Raw genomic sequence first — 18,558 nt, forward strand, 5'->3', positions numbered from 1 at the left:
CTAACACTTCTGCTTGTGGGCTGGTGTTAGAGGCACACAATTGTTCACATCTTCAAAGTGGAGGCAGGAATTTGTGCCCATAAAGCTGTGCACCGGCTCAAATTGAGACCGAGGCCTCTAATATTTTACATTAGTGGATCTCAGACTTTTTTATCTTGTGGTTAGTTCTTAAAATAGATCCTCTTATGGATCTTCTCCCCTCATAACTCTCATCCCGCACCTTCCTTGCAGTAACTAAAAATATGATTGTTGCAGGAATAAGGAGACAGTAAGTAACTTGTTTTATAGTGACTGGTATGGCTGCTCTGTTAGTTTTCTCCCCTATTGTATCTATGCTGTTTTTCTTCTCCTGTATGATATGGTTTATGATTATTAATTGTACCAAATCTCATCTCTCGTATGCAGCTCTCTCTGCTCTCCTCTCTCCAGATCATTTTACAGTTTGGTTCTATGATCCCCTGTGTTTGTTCCCCCTCCAATTGTAGGCTTCGAGCCTGCATAATTCATAATTCTTACCCTTTACAACCATTAAATGCTTAACTTTACCACCATGAATAGTCCTGACTTCTCATGGTTGTAAACTTAAGCATGTGTGTAAGTGTTTGTAAGATTGTGGGCCTAAGTATCAACTGCAAATTTGCTCATGGTTGAATTTTCATTAAAGAATCGCTGGACAAAGTAAGACAAGAAGTTGAAAGGTGGTTGAGGTCTTTTGTTTTTAATTAAAAAAGGTGTATGGAAATCTTGAGAGTCCTAGCCTGGACTACAGCTAGCAAGTAATAGAACTACTTAAAGAGGGATTATCATAGGTTCTCACAAATCAAAGCTCTGTGTCTCTTTGAAACCAAGTTTTGATTTTAGGAGCTGTGTTTTTCTTAAATTTTAGAATAGCATCAGTAATACACGTGCAGCAGGATTTTTCAAATGTAGCAGTATTCAACAGGCACATTTGATGTTCTACATTTTCATGTTTCTACAATCCCTTTCTGGATAATACTTAGCTTAAGTTTTACATAAAAGGTAGAGAGCTTGATCCTGCCAAGGCAAAGACAAAAATTACATCAACTTCAACAGTGAAGGATCAGACACAAAGAGGATTAAAAAAAACCCCAAACCTTCAAAGCTCCACAGAAAGCAAACCCTGGTTAAAGGTAGCTAGCTGGGAGAATGGGCCTATAATAACTGCAAACCAAAAACTAACACTTAGATTCAACTGAAATGCTTCTCATAAATGGAAATTGCATGATCAAATGAGTCATTATATTTATTTCATTTTCTTTTGATACATCTGATTAGGAGCTAAGGAATTGTGGAAAAATGTATGAAAATGACATGCTTCTTTGTAAACTGAATTTATTGGTTACACTATATTTGCAGAAGGAGAGAGATAATTGAGGTTAGTGCATGTTTTTTATGATATTGTATGTTTGATTCTTCCTTCCCTGCTGCAATGTATTGGATACAAATTGGAGGGGAAACAGCTAACTGGAGAATTAAAGTTTTAAGGTTACATATATAGTTAAATGTAACACACACAGTTATTTTTGAGATACTGCACTCCAAGTTTCCTTATCTGTGGCAAAAGCAACTGCTTCCTTATTGTCTGAGTAACTGTTGTGTACACAGGGCTAGATTCTGCTCTCATTTGTACTGGTTTAACCTGGAATAATTTGAGTAAAGTCAGTGGAGTTATTCTGGATTTACATCGGTTTTAATGAGAGCAAAATCTGGCCCAAAGTCTTTAGCTCTTGCTGTTGCACTAAATAGGTGTGTTCAACCTTTACCCTTTTTGAGAGAGTAGCAACTGTTACGTGACTTGACATTTTAGATTAATAAATCATCCTTTTTTACCTTTCAGATTTTCTCTAGTTAGTTACCAACAAGAGAATTTACAAGGGCAAACATGAGTAAAAAGGAAAGACAGGGATGATGATTAACTAGAAGGTCTGTAATTATTGTAAGCTGTAGCTTGCATACTGCTTCCATCTACAGAGATAATTGCCTTTCACCGAGTTATAATTTCACTGCTTTGTTTCAGAGCACAGCAGTGCAAAGAATGCATTTATTTTATTATTTTAAAATAGCTAAGAATACCTTGTGTATTCTCTGGCTTTAAACACAGGGTGACAGAAAATAAAAAAATAAATGTCTTTGAAGAACAGGTAAAACTAGAACACTTTTTCCTGAACCCTTTACCCCTTAACCATTTATCACACAGGTTAACCTCGTAAGTGTCCACAGAAAAAATTTACATTTTATTTGAATCCGAATGACTGTTTTTAAGATGGATGGTTATGATTGTTTTGTGGTTTAAAGTTGTTCCCAAGCTGGCACTTAAAAGGCAGAGTTAAAGGTGGGTTTTTTTTTTTTTGATAATATAAATTATGCAGCTTTTTGAATGCTTGTTGGAGGAGAGTTATAAAGTGGAACCTTAACTTAGAATTTCCAGATTTGCTAATTTTATGTTTTTTGAGAAAATGACAGAATTTTCTTAAGGGTTTTTTGGCTGAAGAAAGTGATACATTTGTTCAACTTTAACTCGTTTTTTGAGTGGGATGTCCTTAGGTGTTTTTTAAGTTTAGGAATTGCTCTGTGACAGTTGTCTGTGAAGATCTTGCAAGTTGCTTGAAGACGCTGGAAGACCTTGAAGTCCATGCAGGGGTAGATCCTATTCTGTCCCAAATAGTCTCCTGCCTCCAGATGTTGTTTCTACCCTTTCATCATTACCATACCAGATCCTTTTGTCTCCCATAAGGCTTTAGTCATAAAGCTTGAGTCAGGGTATATGCAATTTACAAAGCATGAATCCAACTGATGCATGCATATAACGCATGCTTTGTACTGTGTATGTATATTGTTAAATGGATAATCATCTACATGTGTTGTTTGTGTGATAGCTATTATTTAAATATTTAAAGTTATATGGAAGCCACTACATGTTAAATACGATGGGAGAAGGACATAAGAAGGCCATACTGGGTCAGACCAATGGTCCATCTAACCCAGTATTCTAGTCCATCTAGTCCAGTATTCTTCCGACAGTGGCCAATGCCAGGTGCTTCAGAGGGAGTGAACAGAACAGGTAATCATCAAGTGATCCATCCCCTGTAACCTATTCCAAACTTCTGGCAAACAGCAGTCCCTGCCCATCTGGCTAATAGCCATTGATGGACCTATCCTCTATCAATGTATCTAGTTCTTTTTTGAACCCTGTTGTAGTCTTGGCCTTCACAACATCCTCTGGCAAGGAGTTCCACAGGTTGACTGTGCATTGTGTGAAGAAATACTTACTTTTGTTTGTTTTAAACCTGCTGCCTATTAATTTCATTTGGTGACCCCTAGTTTTTGTGTTATGAGAAGGAGAAAATAACATTTCCTTATTTATTTTATCCACACCAGTCATGATTTTGTAGACCTCTATCTAATCCCCCTTAGTCATCCCTTTTCCAAGATGAAGTCTTAAGTCTTCCAAGTCCCAGTCTTAATCTCTCCTCATATGGAAGCTTTTAATCATTTTTGTTGCCCTTTTCTGTACTTTTTCCAATTCTGATATATCTTTTTTGAAATGGGGTGACCAGATCTGCATACAGTATTAAAGATGTGGGTATATCATGCATTTATAAAGAGGCAATCTGATATTTTCTGTCTTATTATCTGTCCCTTTCCTAATGATTCCTAATGTTTTGTTAGCTTTTTTTGACTGCTGTGGAGTGGATGTTTTCAGAGAACTATCCACAATGACTTCAAGATCTCTTTCTTGAGTGGTAACAGCTAATTAGATCCCATCGTTTTATATGTATAGTTGGGATTATGTTTTCCAATATGCATTATTTTGCATTTATCAGCATTGAATTTTCTCTGCCATTTTGTTGGCCAGTCACCCAGTTTTGTGAGATCCCTTTGTAACGCTTCACAGTCTGCTTTGGACTTCACTATATCAAGTAGTTTTGTATCATCTGCAAATTTTGCCACCTCACTGTTTACCCCTTTTTCCAGATAATTTATTAATAAGTTATTTATGAACAGTACTGGTTCCAGTACAGACCCTTGGGGGATACCACTATTTATCTCTCTCCATTTTGAAAACTGACCATTTATTCCTACCCTTTGTTTCCTATCTTTTAACCAGTTACTGATCCAGGAGAGAATCTTCCCTCTTACCTCATGACATCTTACTTTGATTAAGAGCCTTAGGTGAGAGACCTCATCAAAGGCTTTCTGAAAATCTAAGTACACTATATCCACCGGATCCCCCGTGCCTACATGCTTGTTGATCCCCTCAAAGAATTCTAGTAGATTGATGAGGCACGATTTACCTTTACGAAAACCATGTTGACTCTTCACCCAAGAAATTGTGTTCGTCTATGTGTATGATAATTCTGTTCAGTACCAGGCAAATTAGTTGAAAGTATAGTAATGAAGTTAGGCATACTGGAATGTAATTGCTGGGATCGCTTCTGCAGCCTTTGGCATCACATTAGCATCACTTTAGCTATCCTACAGAAGCTGATTTAAATGATAGGTTACATGCCACAATTAGTAGTTCTGCAATTTCACATTTGAGTTTCCTCAGAACTCTTGGGTGAATACCATCTGGTCCTGGTGACTTATTACTGTTTAATTTATCAGTTTGTTCCAAAACTTCCTCTAATGACACCTCAATCTGGGACAGTTCCTCAGATTTGTCACCTAAAAAGAATAGCTCAAGTTTGGGAATCTCCCTCACATCCTTTGCTGTGAAGACCGATGCAAAGATTTAATTTAATTTCTCCACAATAGCCTTAGCTTCCTTGAGTGCTCCTGTAGCATCTCGATTGCCCAGGGCCCCACTGGTTGGAATTTTGTGTAGGTAAATCTGTTTCAGAGAGATGCTGAACCAAAAGAGTACTAGGGAAAGCTGTAAAAAATGGACATCATTTAAAAAACCTGACATATCTGAAACTCAGCATGTGATTTGTCCCACGCTTTCCAAAAATATTAACCAGTTATGATATGTGAAATTTCGGGTCAATGTGATTTTGGTTTTGTTAAAGTTGGGCCTGTACTCAGAAGTTACCTTTAACCTTAATTAAGATGGCTTGAGTGCCTCTCCATAATATCTCACATAATTAATACTGTTAAGGCTTCTTGGTCTGTTAAAATGAACAACTGAAGAAAAGTCTAAAAATGAAAACTATCCCCAGGGCTTGGTGCACATGGACTTGATAAATTCAGAACGTGGCCACGTAACAGCAGTAAACTCAATACTAAGTTTATCGTAGTTTTGGAGTCAATAGCAAACAAACGTATTAGGATTTATACTACTAGAGCAAAAATGGGAACTGGCAGGATTCCCATTTGTGAGAAGTCATGGTACATCTGGTATAGAGCTTCAGAAATACAGACAGAACTCATTTGCTTTGTTCTTTCCATTGCATTATCACCAAAATGTTATGTGGAGCCTTTAAAAAATGTGTACAGTGGGCCCAGCAGAGCAAAAATTGTAATTCAGTGCTGAGTTAGCAGCACCTGGTGATCAGTGCCGTCCAAAGTAGCTGATGTGATCATTATGGAAAATGGTCACATCTATCACTCAAAGATCAGTCAGGCTGTCCACATGGCAAGCTAGAGGCAACTACAGTGAGGGCAAATTCACAGAAAACAAGCTACAAGAAGACCTCCAAATACATACCAATATATTTTTCCACAACACACACAAAACCCAACAGGATAAACTGGCCAACCACAAAGCTTCTTCCCATCCTCAGCATGCCCTTCGTGGGGTGGGGTGGCGTAAAGCCTGCACTGCTCTGTGTCCGCTGTAGTTGCTCCCTATTTGTGGCAGTGCTGCAACACATTGTAGTGGATAGGCCAGAATCTGGCCCCAGGTTCCTAATGGGAAGCTGGCTCCAATCATAACTAAGGAGTGGCTACTGCCATTCTACAGTACTGTTTGGTATTTTGTGCCGGGTTTTGAGATAGTTTGGAATAGTGGTGAAGAGCATTATATAAAACCAAATTCAATTGGAATTCACATTCATATTTGGTCTGGAAAACAAATGCTTAATTTGAGCCTTTTATTTAAACATTTTCTTTATTTTATTAAGAAAAATACAAAACCCAAACAAACCCTCCCTGCCCCTCAACAAATAGAGACAATGCAGTGTGTAAAACATTTACATTAACAGAACAGTCATTATTACCAACATCAGAATAAATACAAGCCATCAGGGCTCATCACAGAAAATAATTTAGCAATTCCATTTGGTGTATTGCAGACATCTCCCTCTTTTAAAAACTAAACAGCACAGTTGAGAAAGAACCTTTCTTTCAGTGCAATTTGGGGTGTATTCCAAGGATTTAAGCTATTCATTAACTCAAATATATCCAATTCAATATTCAGCCCCATAGGGGATTTTTCAGAGTTTAAGTTTACATTTTGTTTTTAATGGTTTATTTTTTTAATGATGTTACTCAGATAATTTTTTCATTTTAAAGTATATCCCTGTTCTTTTATCAGTCATGTCTACTGTAGTGTTACAATCTAGACTTGCATAGCAACACTTAGCTAAGGGAGGGGCTGCTGTAACTGAGTTGATATGCCCACAGGTGTATGCATTACTTGCCTTGCTGTCATAGGAAAAGGTTTTCCTATCAGTATAACATAGATCAGATTTTACAGTGAGAAGGTTAATGATAGGAGGAAAATTACAAAAAAAAAAAAAAAAAAAATCAGCAAATATTCCCTCTTGACCTTTGGGAAAGCTCAGATCCATATCTGAACATCTTCACATCCTACCCCAATTTGATTCCAAATATTATTCTTGTTAATTTTGGCCCTGCTGTGGAATTTGTATGCTTGGTGCATTTCCCTTCCCTGCACTGGAGATTTGAGGGCTGCAAATGCACTATGTGGATTTCATGCTGCTTTCTGTGCATTTTGGAGACAGCTGGTTGTACAAAGATTATCGGGGAAAGGTTTTAGTAGGAACATGGATTTGCCCTACTGGGATCAGAGCCTTGTTCTCCTAAGTAGAGTATCCGGCCTCCCAAGTGACATTACCTGATGCTTTAGAAGAAGGTGCAGCCTTTCCTGTACCCTTTCTGTTCCCACTGAACGTATAGGTACACCCACATGTGTACATACAGTTACACCCAGCCATTGTGCAGTGCTGCAAATGAGGTGAAAAATCTTACCCCGACCCCTGCAAACAATTCCTTAAAGCATGAGATTTGATTGCACTTAGATTAGTTTACATAGCTATTATTTAGTTAGTTAATAATGTTGAACGGTCCCATTCAAATCTAGTGTTAGTGCCACAAGCACACATGGCGCTCTGAAGATTGAGGGTGGAACTTTCAGAAGCATCTAAGTGATTTAGGTGTGGTCAACACTTAAAATGTTTTACAGGCATAACTATATCAGCAAGGGTGTGTGTGATCTTTCTTACTGGTGTAATTGCTGTAGTAAAAGCCTGAGTATAGATGCAACTATATTGATATGAGGCACTTTAACCAGGGTAGCTCTATTTCCCTTTGGCCAACCAAAGGTATAAGTATTTTATATCAGTATAACTGCAGGTACATTAAAGGCATTTTGCTGTTTTATCTATGCTGGGATAGTTAAAAAGCAGTAAAACTTTGAAGTGTAGTCAAGCGCTTAAAGGCACTTTTGCTCCTGTCAGTGCCATTTTGGTGTGATGTGACTTAGAGGCTTTTGGAAATCCCATCCTGAGTTTCTCTTGGGAGATGCTGAATCCCCTCCTGCTTCTTGTGGTCAATGGGCATACAGCACCATTCAGGATCTGACCCTTGGTGCATTTGTTCACAGGTACCTCTGATATGACTGCTTGAATTTGCACATAGCTGGGAGTAGGAGTAGAGATGCAGCAGTCTGTGAGGTAGACTGTGATTCTCCTACAGAAATTGCCTTCACAATTACTGGATGACTAAGAACTGGTGAAACTGCAGTGACAAACAAAGGCAACATTTTGAAATACCGAGGGATTGGAGTGGGAGGGGAACGGCGCATTGACTCAGATGGAAAGGAATTTGGAAATGCAAGAAATAGAGGGAAATGCTTGTGTGAACATTATCAGCATTTATTTTAAAAACAGGCAAACAAGTGTGTACTGGGCACATGAAACTGGAATTGAGTTGTGTGAATGTATATTATTGAAAGATGAAGGCTGGGGAGAAGGCGGTTTCTGAAGAAAAACTGAAGGAGAGTGTCTAATAATAGAAGATCATTTGAGTTTTGATAATTCTCATGCTGCTGCTGCTATTATTCATTTATATTATGGCAGTGTTAAAAGGCTCCAGTCAGGGCCCAGAGAGGGACAAGGCATCTTCATTTACATTAAAAAAACCCCCAAAAACCCCACACACCCTGTATTCTCCTCTGAGTGCATACCATGGAAAATCATTAGTCTCACAATAATACCCACCATACAGATAATTGAGGAGGCAGAAACACACACTCAAGAGATATCAACATGTTTAGCATCTGCTAAACTAAAATTAATTCAAAGGAATTGTTTAAAAAGCATTTTTACAAAGGCATTTGTCCCTCGCACCGTCCATATTTTGAAAGGCTGCCTTTGCCCAGTGCTAGATACTGACTGAGTGCTTCTTGTACGTGTGCGTTACTTTTTCAAGTGCTCTCCTTTTCATGTGATAGTAATCTGAGACTTTTCCGTTACATGAGGCTCTTAACAAAAGATTGTAATTCCACCAGCTTTGTTTGGGAAGGTACCATTGTCTCTAGTGTATGCCTAGATGTTTTTAAAAAGTCCAGGAGGAGATACATGCTTTCAGCTTTTCACTGAAGGGCTTGGACTGTACGTTCCATTGAGGGCTTTGGATTGTAAAAGCTGGCTGAATCAAGGTTTCAAGATCCTTTTAGCCCTTCCCCTGCACCCCCACCCCCTTGCCCTTGGTACAGCCTTCCTTTCCTCTACAATGCTTTATGCTAATCAAATGACATCACCACTAAATACACAGTGAGTGGCTACTGATTATATTACAAACCAGCCAGCAGAAAGGTCTGAGGAGGTGTGTGCTGCTGCTGTTGCTCCTGGAAGCTTTGCAAAGGAGGGCATTGGATGGCTCCATGCTGCTTTCTTACTTGGGGTTGAATCTGAAACTTGCTTTTATTTTATGGTTTAATTGCATTAGGGTTAGGTTAGCAACTGAAACCAACTGCAAGCACTGAGAGTTCCATGGAGTAGGGGGAGAAAAAAAAAACCCTGGTGGTTTAAATTTGAATCCGCTACGGGCAATTTACCATCAACCCACACTACTGGATTTTGAACTGAAGCTGTTATTTACTTAAGGTTCAGCTAGAGCATTTTCACTGGGGCCGGGGGCCAACCTTCTGAGGAAGCAGGGATTTGCTTGGATGTGTGGTGGAGAAAGCTGTGGGGTTTTTATGCTGCAGTTCCACACTGAGTTCTAAATGGAATTACAAAAGTCAAGCAGTGTGCCAGGGCCATTGTCCCTGGGTTATGCAGCTCAGGTGCCATATAACTATAATCAGTTAGAGGGAAGATTCAAGCAGTTACAAGGTAAGCCTGTGCCTTTTTCTTAACAGTTGCTATGATATGATGCCTGTAAACATACTAGCATGAGCTGGCCTGGTTCTATAACACGCAGAGGCCAAGAGTGCTGCTGTAATAAATAGTTTTGCAGTCTTTTAAAAAATGCTGTAAATCCTCTGTTCCTCTGGGAGTGCCTTGGTCTCACGCAGTATGTGGACACGAGCAGCTTCATAGGTGATAAGAGGACTACCCCAGGCCCAGTCATTTAGAACAATAGAAAAGTGGGGGAGCAGTGAGGGAGTGGTCTTTTTGTTCGAAACCCCTCTGCAAATTACAGTTGTGAATATGATGTTTAATCATGGAATTTTAATTTAGTTGTGGTGCAGTTAGCAGTGCAGGAGCTACTTCGGATCCCTGCCATACAGCAGCTTTTTGTAAAATGTAGCCTGACATTTTCAAATCAAGAATGGTCACTTTTCTTACAGGTATATTAATTTGCTCAAATGGTGACACTTCAGAATCTGTAGTATAAGGAAACACTGACATACTGCAATGATCCCATTCTTCTCTGCCATTTATTTATTTTACTTTTAGAGGGAGAAGAGTATATTTTAATGTCTATTATTTAATTTCTGTTTTGCATGACAATGGGAAATTGACATTTGTTTCTAGAAATACTCTTGTGTCCTACAGAAAGCATTGCAGGGGCAGTGGAAATCTAGAGTATCATCAGTGTAAAAGAACAGAATGAGGCTCAGCGTCTTTTTAAAAAAATGACACTGCGAGTTCCAATGTTCTTCTGGGTCTGGCATGTCTTAGGGATGAATGAAACTCACATATTGCTGTTTGAAAATCAAAAAGAATTCATAATCAAAACCAAAATCCTCTTCAGTTTTCAAATCCATGTGACTCAGTAAATATTCCCAGAGCAGTCCAAGTGCAGTGAATTTTAACCCCACTGTACATGTTTATGTTACTCTCTTCAGTGCCACAAGTGTAGTACTGTGGTTCTTGCCAGAGAGGAAGAACTGTGTTTAGCACAAAGAATGATTTTATTTGGCTTAAACAGGAAAAAAAAGTTCATTCATAGTAGTTTGTTTATTTTGTAAACTAGCTCACAGTAATGGCTGCACATTAGATCTGAACAGATAAAATGACAACATTTTAAACATTGGTAAACTAGACATTCCTTAGGCAGAGCATGAAAAATCAAGGCTCCAAATTTACACATGAGTGAATATGTTAAAATCTTTAGCTTACACATCTGTCAGATCATACACTGAGTACTTACTTTAAAAAAGAGCAAGTTGAATTTGTGGCATAGAAAAATATACTGACTCCTGCCTCTTTCTTTTCTGGTTAAGTTAGATGTCCTAACAAACTGGTTTTATCATATTAAGTTGCACCACTTCAGGAATTTATGTCTGTTTACATCCCCTTGAAACAGGCAAGCAGACTGCTTGTGGTGTAAGCACAGAAAGTGTATTTTCCCTTCAAAAGAGTACTTCTGTGCTGGCTTCAGAAATCAAGTCACTGTAACAGTCTCTTTACTGCAATTTCCTCTGAAGAATGGACAACAGTTAAAAACCAGAGTTTTTCAGAAGGTGTAGGGAGGAGCTTCACAGCAGGACTACCCATAACAAAAGGCTGTTTATTCCCAAGGCAGAGAGGGGAGGCTTGCTTGAAAAAACAGTGCTGACAGCGATCTTGTTCAGGGTGGGACTTAACTACAGGAAATGTCTGAAATTATGCACTAAATACTCCATGAAATGCCAAACAATAACACCAAATACTGTGTGTTGCAAAAGGAGCAATTTAGTTCTGCTGACTCTGTGGTGATCTTTCCTCAGACTTGAAAGCTCTTTGTTTGGAACATGTTTAAAAGTCTTCATTTTGCAGTTGATGTAAAATGCTAAAGTGACCTTTGTCCTTTAAGCTGGCTATAAATAATATACTCAGTTCAAAATATTGTGGATTTTCTGCACTGGAAGTTGCTTAGTTTGGCAATGCTTATGCTTCCAGGACCAGCAATGATGAGCTGAAGAAGTATAATATTTGTAAATTACATTTTCATTACATTTGTTCTTTCCCATCACAGAGGGCGCATAAGCAAATAATGATGACCTTGGTTGCACCCTGCACGTCTTGCAAGCTCTGTGGAAAAGCACCATTGAAGTTTTTTGCTTTATTTTGTGTTTTATTCTTGGTTTCCCACATTTATAGCTCTGTGACTCACTGTGCTGGTGAGAGAAGTGATACTATGCTAGAGATCCTATAATAAATACAGAAGGAAATAACGTAAATTCCATTGACCTCTCTCCAACACTGAACCCGCCCCACTATTTTTCATAATCCTAAGGGGTTTTATTTTTTGCCATGGATCTGCACCTCTGCACTAAGCCTGGGCAAGGCTCTGTTCAAATCTAGTGTACGCTACGCTTCTCCTGTAGGAAACACTCAAGTAGATTAAACAGAGTATCCAGGCATAGCACAAAGCTTCAGATACATATAGAGGTGAGGATGGCTCTTTCTTTGACCTTGCTTCATAAAAAGGAGGCAAGTGTAGCTGGAACTGAATTGTCACAGGAGAAGAGAAAAGGAGCCAGGAGGCAGCCTGAACCTATCCTAAGAACCCAAATGACATATGCATACCTCTGTAATCTACCTCTTTTAAATGCAAAGAGGTGGCTCTGTGCTGAGTATTAAAAGATTCTGTTGATGAACTTGTTGATGAGGCTGAAGAGATATAAATTGCCCCCCCTCCCCCACACACATCTCATTCTCTTTTGAAATCTTATATTCGTTGAGGTAGTATCTTTAGATACAGAAAGGATAATGTTGAACTCTCACTCCAAGTAATTGCTTTCACACACCATCTCTGCATGCCATTTCTACCAATAGGCACACACTGAGAGCAAATAACCCTATCCCTTGTTTGTGAAAGGATGCTAACCAGAAGAGAAACCGTGTCAAACTGGTGCTAATGTTACAGATGGCATTACACATGAAAAGAACTACAGGTACATAACGTATGCAGTATAGTTGTAGCTGTGTCAATCCCAGGATATTAGAGACACAAGGTTGGTGAGGTAATATCTTTTATTAGATAGCTTCTGTTGGTGAGAGAGACAAGCTTTCGAGCAATACTCGAGCAAAAGAACTCTTCTTCTGACCTGAAAAAGAAGAAAAGCTCTGTCTGGTTCAAAAGCTTGTCTCTCTCACCAACAGAAGTTCGTCTAATAAAAGACACTGTCTCACCCACCGTGTTCCTCTACAGATGCATAAGGAAGGCTAGGTCATCTGCCGTAGATTTAGAGTTACTTAGGCCTGGTCTACACTGCCGGCGGTGTCGACAGGAGATACGCAAGCTACTTACTGAAACTTGCATATGTCCCGTCGACTTACTAACTTTCACTTACTGCCGCGGCTGCACTGCAGGAGACGCCCTCTGGTCGACGCAGCGTTACTCTTTTCAGGGAGGGCAGGGTGTGTGGATTTACTGCAGAGAGCATTTCTTGGATCAGTTGTGCGGGTCTCCACTTCCCGCTCAATCGATCCCGCTGCCTCGATCCGTGGAGCCCGATGCAACACCTGCAGCGTAGACATACCCTGAGTCATCACCACCACTGTTTCGGTGGGAATGTAAATGCAGGTGAAGAGGCTGATGAGGACTCTTGTGTAAGTTCATTTCACTTTAATAAACCTCATACAAATAAGCTATAATTATTAACTGAAGATCTTTACTGCACTAACACTGCTGGATCCTACTGATAAACTTAATGGCCATGAAGGAGCTGACATCAAGATGTTAATGTGGCACTGATGCATACCTTGAAATAGATTTTTTGCATCTTCATTAAGATCCTCAATGAATACCTAGTAATTTCAGTGCTGTGAGAAGGCAATCTTTGATGAGAGAGGAGGCAGCCATCATCACTACAGTGCATCCTTAAATTCATTCCCATTTAGTCAACAGAACTAAGTAGCATTTATTAAAGTTTCCAGAATTTGTAGCACTGTGCGTTTATCAATTTCTGCAGTGTAATTACTGGTGTCATTCCAGGCTGTACAGAGCAATCTGGATCACCTGGTAAACTGGGTGCAAGCAAACAATATGCATTTTAATATCACTAGATATAGAGGTATACATCTAGGAATAAAAATGTGGTGCATACTTACAGGGTGGGAAACTATCCTGGGAAGCAGTGACTCTGAAAAAGATTTGGGGGTTGCAGTGAGTAATCTGTTGAACGCGAGCTCCCAGCTCCAGCCAAAAGGGCCAATGCAGTCCTTGGATGCATAAACGGGGATCTCAAGTTGGGGTAGAGAGGTTATTGGTGTGACCACTGTTGGAATACTGTGTCTATTTCTGGTGTCCCCAATTCAAGAAGGCTGTTGATAAATTGGAGAGGGCTCAGAGAAGAGCCATGAGACTGATTAAAGAATTAGAAAATATGTTTTATAGTGTTCAACTCCAGGAGCTCAATCTCTTTAGCTTAATAAAGAGAGGTTAAGGGTGACTTGATTCCAGTGTATAAGTAAAAATATGCTCTAGGAGTCATTTTGGGGAAGTTCTATGGCCTGTGTTACACAGGAGGTCAGACTAGATCACAATGGTCCCTTCTGGCCTTGGAATCAATGAATCTATTCTCAGATGTGGGCACCCACGATTTAGGGCAAAGCAGGACATACTCACTAGCCTCTCATGAAGTGAGGTTGAGAGGAGCCTTCAAAATAGTGAAGTGGAAGGTGATAGTTTTTTCTTTGGGCTGAGTCTTTCAGTAGATTTTCTGTAGTGAGGATGATCGAGAATCATTTATGGAGAAATATATAGTGAAATTTCATCTTGGGCTAAATTTATAACTTTTTGTAAAAAATTGTTTTTAGTGAGGAAAAAGTCAAAGTGAGAAAATATACTTTAAGTAGGCAGGGAGGGATACAAGCAAATGTGGTAGGGTCAGTTTAGTCCTCTTCCGTAAACACTGTATCAGAAGAGTAAATTTGACTATATTGCACTATAACAGTGAACTATGGTCATTTGACTGTGATGTGTGCTCTGGGCAACAAACCTTAACCTGATAGCAATACCCTTCAATATAACTGCTTTAATTTGAATCTGAACACCTGCACCAAGCCAAAGTAGTCAGGTTTGGTTGGGGTGGGGACAGGGCCGACCCTAGACCAAATGGCACCCCTCCCCCATTTGTTAAACTTTTGAATACTATATTTTTTATTGGATTTGTATCCCATTTCACAACTTAAATGCACGATTTGCATGTATGATTTATTTCTGTCATATAAGATGATAAATTTGCATGCTAAGATCTGTAAATATATATTTATTCATGCCATATATAAGCTAATAAAAAATTTGCTTCCTCAGCTTATAGAAACTTTTTTTAATTTTAAGAATAAATGAAATGTACTAACATTGAGAGATTGAACTGTGCACCAACATTGGATTGAACAGTATTAAATAGTGTTACAGCAGGTGACAGCCTTAGAATGTTAACCCTAGTCCTTTAGTTCAAACGATCCAAAGACTGGCCAATGTCATTGTCAAGTGATAAAATAGCTAGTGATGTCAGTCTCTCGTCAGTCTGACTGACTGGCAATGCCCCACCCGTTATGTACTGGCGAGGCATGGCTGACATCATCCTAGGAGGTTCAATGAAAATGTTGTTCTCAAAAAGTCAGGAAGGTTCCACGAAATTCCACAAAGGTCCAGAACATTCTAGGAGGTTAGTGAAAAATGAATCCACATATGGAATACCTGAAACATTTTACTTCAAACATTCTATTTTCCCTTTTGTCACTAAACAACAGAAACAACACACCGAGCCCGGCATCCTAGGTGGTTGCCTGCCCCTAAATCCAGCCCTGGTGTGGGGTTCATGGTTGGTAGGAAAGAAGAGAGAAATATTGTTTCTATTTTTAAAAAATCGAGGGCCCTCAGATAATATTATGATGGGGCCATTATATGGGTAGATTTTTGGTTCCATCCGGACCATGGAACAGTAGCAAAGCTGCTCCACGTTCTCTAGACTTTTTCTCCTGACCCCGTTATGTGAGAGTAGAGGGCTGATGGATCAATGTACTTGTTGATACATTGGCCTCATCCCCAAATCCCCTCCATGTCCACGCTAGGAAGCGTCATGGAGCTGAGCAAACTTCTCAAAGTTTATGGAATCCTTGTGTGAGGTTTTTCAGATTCTGCCCCACCCCTAGGCAATGCAATAACACAGCATTCTGCTACAACCAGGACCCTCTGAAGATGTGGGAGAAAGGGCAGGGTTAGCCCCTAATAGGGTATGTCTGCACTGCAATAAAAGACCCATGGCTGCCCCAGGTCAGCTGATTCAGTCTTGCGGGGCTCAGACTGTGGGGCTATAAAATTGCAGTGTAGATGTTCGGCATCGGACTAGAGCCCGGCCTCTGAGACCTCACAGATCTCCAAGCACGGGCTCCAGCCCAAGCATGGACGTCTACAGCACAGTTTTGTAGACCTGCAGCCCAAGCCTGAGTCAGGTGACCCAGGCCAGCTGCAGCTGTGTCTCTGTGTCTTTTATTGCAGTGTGGATGTACCATTAGACAAACCTAATTGAGAGAAATGTCTCTTCTGCTGCATGGATTCAGTTTTAAATAATTTTACAGTAGCTCAGTAGCAATTGTCTGCATAGCTAGAGCCAGTGATTACTAATGGACCCCCTACTATATGTAGAGTAGACTAACCTAGCTACCAGTCCTTATTGTTATGCTAATTGTTACTAGAGGTGAGGCAAAAGGGTAGGAGGTGAAATTCATTTCAATAAAATATCACGCGATTTTAATGTAGGCCCAATTTGAATTGCAAATATATTCATTCTCTGTGGCAAAATTCTGCCCATATCTACATTCTCTGCAACCCACCAATGTCAATGTATGTGAGGGGATGGTTTGATCCTTAGTCTTCAGTGAACATGCTAACACAAGTTGTACAGCAAGATGGATAGAAATGGTTTGTGGATTCCCAAATGCTTAGTTAAATCTGCTCTAACGATGTGGTTTGAGTATTTATTTCTTTGAGAATCTTGATTCTCTTCCATTTAAAAAAAAAATGCTGCAAACACATTTAAACGCTAAATTTGTTCAGGTGTGGTTGTTTCAGAAGGTTCAGAAGCTGATAATTGAATATTGTTGTAAGTCTCCTATGTTTAGAAATTTATTAGAAATATTCACTTATGTACAGCTGTTGAAAGAAGAGGCTTTAAAAAACAAACCTGTTACTTAGGCTGTGTCTACACTGCAGACCTTAGAGCAGCACGGCTGTGCTGCTGAAAGGTCTCTCAGGTAGCTGCTGTATGCTGAGGAGAAAGAGCCCTCCCCCGGCATAATTAAACCACCCCCAACGAGCAGCAGTAGCTTTGTCGGTGGGAGAGCACCTCCCGCCAACATAGTTCTGTCCACGCTGGTGCTTTGGTCAGTGAAACTTATGTCAGTCAGAGGTGTGAAAAAAAGTTTTACTGACAAAAATGCTAGTATTAGACAAAGCCTTAGTTGAGTGTCTAATTTGGGGATTTAATTTGGAGGAAATGATGTGCTGTGGGTTGTAATTAGAGCATCCAAGTTCTTCATTAAAGCTGACTCCCCAGCAAAACACCTGCTGAGACTTGTGCTGGATTCTTGTCCGTTCTTAAAATTAGCTGGTGAAATTTAAACAGTCCTTGTATTCTTATGCCTCCTCTTGTCAGTTTTGCACCAAGGTGTGTGACTTAAAACTGAAGCAGAGAAGCACAATGATACAAAGTGGCTCATACCTGCCTTACAAGTTATTGGCTTTTGCTCGAAATGAAAGATTTCAGTTGCAGTTACGTTATAGAAGTTGTAGAGTAGCACAGAGACAAGGCTATGTGTATTTGCTCTCCTGACTTCTGCAGCAAGGGATCTGGATTCTGAGGCACTCCAATGCTGCAGGCTAGGACTAATGTGGCAGCTTCATATGAATTAAGAAGTGGAAGTTTTTAATGAATGCAGTATGATAGTGAACACTTATCAATGCAGTATTCCTTGTGGTATTGAATTTGATATTAAATTAAATTAACTCTTACCCCATATCTTTAATTTTCAATGTACCGCAGGGGTTTTTTGGAAAATCAGTGTAACTCTGTCAGAGAAATCATCCAGGGAAGGCTGGGGGGGGGGGGGGGGGAGATAATTTTTAACGGTTTTAGGCACCTGAGAAGATGTGGGAAGCAGTTTAAGACTGTGATATATACACATTTGTGGGGTATTTCTGCTCAAATGTTTGACCATGGACTAGTTTAAAATGAAGACATTAAATTGTCTTTAAATTCAAGTTAACACACCATTGAGGTAACTGGGAAAATTCACAACAATTAGAGCTGTCATTTCAAAGTTTTGGCAGATTGTTCTCATCAGTTTGTGTTTGATTAATATTTGGAATATTTGCTTTTAACTGTGAGGGCTAGAAACTTAATTTTAAAAAAAATGTTAGCTTAGGCTCTGGAACATTCTTCTGCGGAAAGGCCATTCTGGTTCAGATTTGGTGGTCCTGTGCTTTTGGAGTAAATGGGGCTCTGAAAAACAGAATGTGTTTCATACATAACCATAAGCAAGACTTTGAGCACCAGGGGTTTGAGCCAGTGGCATTGAATTGAATTTCCATTGATTTAAATCGGTTTGGGCCAGGCCCTCCTGTTCCATAGGTTACAGCAGAAAAAGCGTGTGCACAATGTCTTTGGCTGGTATCAGCCTGGATAGCTCTGTTGACTTCAATAGAACTATACTGATTTACTACAGCTGAAGAGGAGCTGGCCCTTTGTATATTATAGTGTGATAATTTAATTGAACTAAATTTGATGGAGAATCCAAAAGTCAGCTAGGCAATTTAAAGGGATATAGGAAGATGTTTTTTGTTCCAAACAGGTTTTTATCTCAGGGCTGTATCATGCTCCCACTCAAGACAATTGTACAATTAACACTGACTTGAGTGGAAGCAGGAATGAACTCTTAAGTAGACCACATACAGATGACGGTAGTG

At 39.6% G+C, this 18,558-nt stretch overlaps 1 protein-coding gene across 3 annotated transcripts in view; it reads left to right on the forward strand.

The window, feature by feature from the left end:
- Positions 1-18,558, forward strand: part of SPTBN1 (spectrin beta, non-erythrocytic 1) — a 187,995-nt gene that overhangs the window by 76,532 nt on the left and 92,905 nt on the right. The window contains exon 1 of one of the 3 annotated variants that reach the window (XM_067565156.1): positions 9,024-9,545. The exons of the other annotated variants lie outside the window; for them this stretch is intronic. Coding sequence (XP_067421257.1) covers positions 9,437-9,545 — 109 coding nt within the window. The 5' untranslated portion in view covers positions 9,024-9,436. Of the gene's footprint in view, positions 1-9,023; positions 9,546-18,558 lie in introns of those variants that run through there. 3 annotated transcript variants of the gene reach the window in all.

This window comes from Emydura macquarii, unplaced genomic scaffold, assembly GCF_026122565.2.
Source record: "Emydura macquarii macquarii isolate MOO-44397 ecotype Brisbane River unplaced genomic scaffold, CSIRO-AGI_Emac_v2 contig_2676, whole genome shotgun sequence".
NCBI classification, from domain to species: domain Eukaryota; kingdom Metazoa; phylum Chordata; order Testudines; family Chelidae; genus Emydura; species Emydura macquarii.